This window comes from Lepus europaeus, chromosome 10 (genome assembly GCF_033115175.1).
Source record: "Lepus europaeus isolate LE1 chromosome 10, mLepTim1.pri, whole genome shotgun sequence".
NCBI classification, from domain to species: domain Eukaryota; kingdom Metazoa; phylum Chordata; class Mammalia; order Lagomorpha; family Leporidae; genus Lepus; species Lepus europaeus.
In genome coordinates, this window is record NC_084836.1 from 65,810,738 (window position 1) to 65,818,304 (window position 7,567).

The 7,567-nt window shown below is 41.8% G+C and overlaps 1 protein-coding gene across 1 annotated transcript; it reads right to left on the bottom strand.

The window, feature by feature from the left end:
- Positions 1-2,904: 2,904 nt before the first annotated feature.
- Positions 2,905-3,900, bottom strand: NEUROD4 (neuronal differentiation 4). The gene has a single exon (XM_062202149.1). It carries the CDS (start codon positions 3,898-3,900, stop codon positions 2,905-2,907), a length of 996 nt encoding a protein of 331 aa, XP_062058133.1.
- Between the last annotated feature and the right edge of the window lie 3,667 nt (positions 3,901-7,567).

Below are 7,567 nucleotides of genomic sequence, written 5' to 3' on the forward strand. Positions count from 1 at the left end.
AAATGTAGGCTGCACCCACCCTCTAGACTGGCCAGCCCATGCTCTGCTAGCTGCATGCGAGACACAGAGCCCAAGAAAGTGAGTAGAGACTGAGGAGAAGTTTTGAAGACTGAAGACACAACACCATGTCTAATAAGACTCACAGCTTTATTTCTGCTATAAAATGGGGGGAGGAGAGGAAAAACAGTCTTTCTCTTAATCAAAAGATTTAAACAATTGCTTCGCTTTACTTGAAAAAGTCCTGCAGGAGAATGAGACCGCCTAAGTTCAGAGAGTAGGTTCTTTCCCTGCGTACTGCACTTCTACATTTTAATTCAACCTTGAAATCCTTCTGCTCCATCCCGGGGAAAGTTGGTTCGTGGACACCACACTCCCCAAAGGCATAAACAATAGATCCCCCCAAAATAACTGGCTCAGCTTAGACTGAAGGAAAATATCGAAAACATTAACTTGCATAGCCATTCAAAGTATTGCTGTTTTAAATAAGATCATTACAGGTAATTGTGTCCTAAATCCATCCCTTCCCCTCATACCAAAACTCTAGCAAAATTGTGAGCTACGTTACAAAGGAAGTTTTAGGGAGGGTTGGCAGGCACATCAGAAAGGGCCCAAAGAATTTACATGAAAGGAAGAGAGAAATAAATTAAATAAATAATATCTAATAAATAATGCAGACAACATTCATTATCTACAAACTTAAATGACAGAAAATTCTAGCTCAGCCATAGATCCTTCCACAGCCCATCACGAAGCTAGATACTAGCTCTCAGAAAGCACACAGGGTGGCCTTGTCAATCATTCTGCTTGCCTGTTCCCTCCAGGGCAGACCATTGAGGGAAGCTGTTGGGGTTTGCGATCCCTCTGCAAGGCTGCTTTGAAGTGTATTTACAAGCCACGGGTTCAAAATAGGGCAAAGTAAGTGCTGCGAGTGAGATGGGAAGAAAATTAATTAGACTGTAAGGAGAAAATAAATTATAAAAAGTATAAAAAGACAAGATCCACTTATAGTGTGGCCAATTTTAGGGGAGAGTTGGGCCATAAAAGTGACAAATTAATCTGTCATTTCCATTTTACTCATCAGCCCAATTGGTATACCCTAAACACACCCTCTCTGGCAGAAGAAGCAGACCTAATCTATGATCAAATAGGCCTTTTTGGCTCTTGCTTTGACTTAAAAAAAAAATTGTGCTGAGAATTTGAGCAAGGTAGTATAATAATCAGATTCGATTTCTCTGGAAAAAGATCAGTTTGACAAAGTGAGCATTCATATCAGTGAAAGAGGAGCTACATGATAGATGCTGCAGATTGGGTTGAACCTGTGATCACGGGGTGGGAATGTAGCCAAGCAGTTAAGATGCTGGGTGAGATGCACTCACTCCACACTGGAGGGAATGGGCTTGCCGCCTGGCTCTAGCTCCCTGCTACCAGGATGATGGCTCAAGCAGTTGGGTTCTTGACACCCAGGTGAGAGACCAGGATTGAGTTCCAACCCCCAGTTTCACTCCTACATGCACCACTGAAGGAAGCTATTTGAGAAGTGAACCAGTGGATGCAATTTCTCTCTCTCTCTCTTTCTCTCTCTCTCTCTTAAAAAATAAGACATAAAACTGATGGAAACCTACATTGGTAAAAGCATTCACTGACCATGCATTTCATGTCTACATCTTTAAGTCTGGTTCACCTGAAGTGGTATCCGCCATATGTAATAACATATTACATCTGAGAAGTGAGGAAGAGGTAACAATTGTTGGGGGTGAGGGAAGCAGGAAAGGAACTGAGTATGTGTTGGAAAAATTCAAACTTGGTCAATCCTTTGATTGACACTTGTACTTCTGGAAATTGTATTGCTATGGGAAGAGGTCAGTGGTTTTACTTATATTTAGCCAGATGACATTGATCATGGCAAGGAAAATGCAGCGGTTTTCCTATAGGCAAGTGTGAGCCGAGTCTCAACTGGAGTAGTTCGTTAGCCAGTGGCCATTTTATTGCTCTTTAATGTGAACCCAAGTTGTGTGCTGATTCTTACAGCAGTATGTGAGCTTTATCTGGCTTTCCAGAGTGCTCTGGTTATGGAGGCCAGTAGCAGTCTAAATGACTTCTCTAGGTCCCAGTTGGTCATAGGAGCTTAAGGTTTCATTGCCTCGCTTGTCCTACATGTAGTTCTGAAAAAGGTGCTTTTGAAATGTTACCAAGGATGTGATAAAGTTGCCATGAGGCCTCTATTATGGCTCACAAACCAACTTTCAGACCAAGGAGAACAAGAGCTAATCGCATCACAAACACGCTTTGTTACTCACAGTAACAGCCATGTGAGAGTCTTAGCCTCTGGAAACTACTTTTTGATAGATACTAAGAAGTCTTGCTATTTAGTTCAAACATTGCATTCTGTGAGCCACATGACATACACCTTCTGCTCCCTTGACCATCCCTTGCACAGCATCCACTTCCTATTATGGCTCCATTCTTTCAGTTTCAAGAAATTTATAACAGTGATCAACAAAGCTGTGGAATTTCAGAACCATGAAGAACTTCAGAAATCATACAGACTTAGAAAAACTGCCTCAGATTACTAATAAATAAACAAATGTGGGAAACGGAAAATCAGTTGGCATAGAGTATTCAACTTTTTGGCAACACTGGTATGGAGTCTGGGTGTTCTATTCCATTCCCACGTGGTTGTAAGTCATCAGATCATTTCACCCGAGGATTCTAAATAAGTAACCAATAAAATGTGAGAAGTTGATGAGAAAAGAGAGTAGTAGGTATAAGAGGGTCTAAATGGACTAAGACTATTGGGCTTGGATACATATCCATGGGATTCCTTTAAAGTCACTGACTCTTCATTCAATCACGTGAGTTTCGGGACGTCTCCACATCATTCTCTGACGTGCCTATTCTACAGACCTAATCAGTGAAAATGGTATTGAGTTGGGCCCCAATACCATGGTGAGGGTAGGATTCATAGGACATGTCTATGGGAACATCGTAGCGGGGGGGACCAGCCTGAAATGGACTCGAATGCACGTGCCCTGAGCTTAGACTTGTGGATGAGTAATGTGGCATGAAGCTGTAAGATTTTTCCAGGTCAGGGGAGCCATCTTGCTTCAAGGAGAAGTTCCCACTGATGCTCAGTGGTGGGGTGAGTGGCCCCTCATAAGGGGGTGTGCTGCAGTCGGGTGGGTGGCCCCCGAATGGCGATTCTCCCAGACTCTTGAACACCTGGGGCTTGAGATGGAGAAGATGTGTTTCCAGATGGCCATAAGGAGGGCTAGGGAGCCCTGGAGACTGATAGTTGAAGTTGTGGGCAGAGATGGCAGAATCACAAATCGGCGATTTCTCCTCCCGTTTCTCCAAGAGAACAGCTTGAGGCCCCAGTTGGAGGCACCCGGCCACCAGATTGCTAGTGGGCTGGGAGAGGCCTTTGCAGAGCATCTCCACGAAGCCCTTGCCCTCAAGCGTCTGGCCAGTCTCCAGGACTTCAGACAAAGCCCAGATGTAGTTCCTGGCCAACCTGAGGGTCTCTATCTTGGAAAGCTTTTGGGTTTTAGAGTAACATGGCATGACCCTCCTCAGGTTGTCCAGGGCGTCGTTCAAGCCGTGCATCCGGGTCCGCTCCCTGGCGTTGGCCTTGACCCTGCGAGCCCTGAATCTCTCAAGGCGAGCTTTGGTCATCTTCTTTTTCTTGGGACCCCTTCTTTTAGGTTTCTCCCCATCTTCTTCCTCCTCCTCTTCCTCTTCAACACTGTCGTGCTCTTCAGTTAAGCTGCCAAGCATCCCATAAGCACCCTGCCTTCTCTCCTCCTCCTTCGTCTCATTTTGAGAGCCCAGACCTTTGTCCATCCAGGACGGCATGGTGACCAGCTCCACCAGCTCCTTGGACTTCACGTAAGTTTTTGCCATTTCCAGATTCTGGAAAAGGGAAGCAGCAAGGGTTAATTCTGATGAGTATCTGATTTGGTTTAAAACTAAACTTTCCTTTTATACTTTAGGAACAGAATGCACGCCCTGTATTTGAATTCAACTTAGAGTTAATTACCTTGTCCAAGTCTTCAATCCTAAATGACTTAATCCAAGCCTCAAAAATGTCCAGAATACTGATCTACTTATGGCATGTTATTTTAAAAATCAACTATAGAAACAAAATTGACTTGATTATTCTTTATAGTGCCACTGACTTTTTTTATTCTCTGGTTCTTGATGGACATTTTTATACAAAAATAATGGGAATATTAGTCCAAACACACATTTTTTATCTCTTCCAAGAATTCATAAGCAGATTCACAAGTGGATATACAAATTATTGCCCAGATAGAGAAATTAATGAAACAATGATGCTAAAATGATTGTAACCATATACCATGTATATAATATATATACACCATGTATATAATAATTATTATTATGGAAAAATAAAACGATCACCAAACATAAATAAACTGTTAAATATTTACATGGTAAAATAAATCTAAAACTGCAGCAATATCATTTGGACCATTTTCTATTGTTATACTCAGGATTGCTCAACCTCTGTTGAGAGGCATTTCACATACATCTCACTTGTAATACCCTGTTTGTGATTGCTCAGCCAACTGGCAGCTTTAGGCACCTCCTAAGTAACGGCTATGGCACAACTGGCTGGGGTACCGCAGAGCCATCAGCACCAGAGAGCATTTTGTTTTTCAGTAAGCAATTTGTGCTATGTCTAGTGTCAGTGGTATTAGAGGTGTTAGCGACATCAGGTCTTGAAAGGATCAGGGAAAGAAAGGAGGGTTATCGCTGGTCCTGTTTCAAACTTGCCCATATGTTAACGTGCGAACTCTTGTCATTGCACCTCACATGCACCTCACACATCAGACAAGACCATGGCAACAGCTTCAAAAACAAGCCGGGACTCTACCAAACCCATCCAAGATGATTTCAGTGAAACTATTATTAGAAATACTTTATTTAAAATGAAAAATCTGGAACAAATGCTACATAGAATACAGTGATTACAAATGTAAAAGAGGACTGTTTCAAACACAGAATTAGCCTGACTACTTTTAAGTCACTTGCCTAGCGGATAATGCTTAATCATACTTGGCTATGCAAAATTCGCTATCTGAAAACAAGAGGAGAATGGTGGTTTCATAAACATTTTGCACTTAATTCGAGTTGTTTTGAAATTTGATGAGAAACTTTCAGGGACATAGTTTACCAAATAAAACAACCTGATAAGCTCCACTGAGGCATCCTAGTTTACCAGCTAGTCTTTGAAACATTAAACCCTCCATCATCTTTGATTATGAGAAAGAGGAGAACATGATAAATGTTTTTTGATCCTTGAAGCTTGAGCCTCAAATCAATGAATGCAGGGATTAGGGCATAGCTTTTAAAAATATAAATATATGATTGGATTTGTTTCTGGTAATTGGAGCTTGTTTTCCTTGTAACCTCATTTACCTCCTATAAATAATTAATGTCACCACATTGCAAAAACAGCCTAGGTTTCATGTTAATCAGCATGGAAATCATGTCAGCTTGACTTACTCACTTAATAAGGCTTCCTGGGTAAGCAGCTTTATTGAAAAAACACATTGGAACCTATTGGTCAACTGGCTGCCCAGGCCAAGTCAGAAAATCCCACTTTTAATATGGATGATGGAGCTTGTGTGCTGAGCTGCACTTCTCACTACAGCAGACATCCAGAGGGAGAGTGAAGGACCTAATTAACTTTCTGCTAAAGAAACACAGATCTTCCAGAGGCAGGTGCATTCTGAGGCCACAGAGGGTGGAGTGGGCTTGGGAAACCTAATACACCCCCACGTAATGATAATGACATTTGTGTAGCATTTTAAAGTTCACAGAGCACTGCTGCAGCCATTAATTCCCACATTCCTCGTAGCAAACTTCTGTGCTTACACGGGATCCCTGTGGGTCTTGTCGCTTAAGTGACGAAAACGCAGACACAGAGCCGGTGGAGCAGGACATAAAGCTGGCTCTTTTGATTCTGAGTCCTGAGTTTTATGCTTTTTTTTTTTTTCTCTTCCTCTTCTATCAGCTACAGGAAGAAAGAAAGGTATGTTGACTTCAGATGTAGATCAGTAGAACTAAGTCAACAGGACTGACCTCACTCAAAGGGAGGCCACAGGCGGTGCTCTCCAGGATGCCTTTTAATCCTCATATTCCAGGATTTCTTCCTCTTCCAATGGTTGCCTCATTACTTTCACCCACCTATTCCCACTTCCTCTCTTACTCATCCTCCTCCTCCTTTTTTCCCCTCTAATCATCATCTTCATTGTCATCTCTGGGTCACACTTATCTGCATACAGAGGAAAAACAAAGAAGAGGAAGGTGCAAGAGAGGGGTGTCTCCTGCTTTGCCCCTGGATCTGGACACCTTCCTGTCCCAGCTGTTCAGCCCTCACCATCCCCACCTCTGTACCTCTGGATTCTTGCTCAGATCGGCCAATATTCACCTCCTTCAAGAAGTGGGATTGAGAGAAAAGAACAGCTCACCATTTGCCTGTAGCCTATTAATAGTTTCCATAAGAGCTGTTTTCAAGTTAGACTGTTGGTAGATCTGAAGGAAAAGAACCAAGTGGCGTTGATCAAAACAATAAAAATGCAAGTCAGTTTCCACATTTTCTTCTATCCATGGGAAGGACAGAGTTGGCTCCAGTTTTACTTCCTTTGTTCCCTTAGGGCTGGTCTATTAGCTCTGAGGGAAGTTCATGAATGTACTGCATGGTTTCAAAAATATGCAAAAGGGGATAACACTTACATGGACTCCATTTCCAATTCTTCTAACTCCTGGTTGTTGATCTCAAACATACTACATAAACTTTAAGTTCTTCCATTCCCTCTTAAGTGAAATAAGCATGTATATATATTAAAAATGAGAAAATATTTTGTATTTACACATGCTATAAAACATCTATATTTTTATTTTGTACTCATTCTTGGACTTTCTTATCAAGTCCATTCACACAAATTTGCTTAATTAAAATTAAAAATAGTTTCACACAAGTAAATAACGAAAATAAACTATATCAACTAACGTGTTCCCTACAATCTAGGTGTTACCTCATCTGATCAGCTCACAAAATGATCTGCCCTTTGTCCCAGTGTGGACTGACAGCACAGGCTCAGAGTCCCATTAACTGCATTCAAATATCAGCTGTGCTACTTCCTAGGCATGTGACCTTAGATGAGTTGTGTAGTTCTTATCTGTCTCAGCCTCCTCTGCTTTAAAACAGGAACAGTAATAATCCTATCTCACTGGATTATTATGAGAATAAAATTAGTTAATACATTCAAAGCATTTTGATTAGTGCCAGACATCAGAAATTCCATTTTTCATGTTTTTCTAAAGATTTCTTTATTTATTTGAGAGGCAGGTGACAGAAAGACAGAGAGAAAGATCTCTTCCATCTGCTGTTTCACTCCCCAGATGGTTGCAACAGCTAAGGCTGGCAGAATCCAGGAGCCAGGAACTCCATCCAAGTCTCCCACATGGGTGGTAGGAACTCAAGTACTTGAGCCATCATCCACTTCTTCCCATGTTCATTAGCAGGGAGCTGGGTCAG

Coding starts and splice junctions, on each gene's coding strand:
- NEUROD4 (XM_062202149.1), bottom strand. CDS start 3,900: ATGGCAAAAACTTACGTGAAGTCCAAGGAGCTGGTGGAGCTGGTCACC.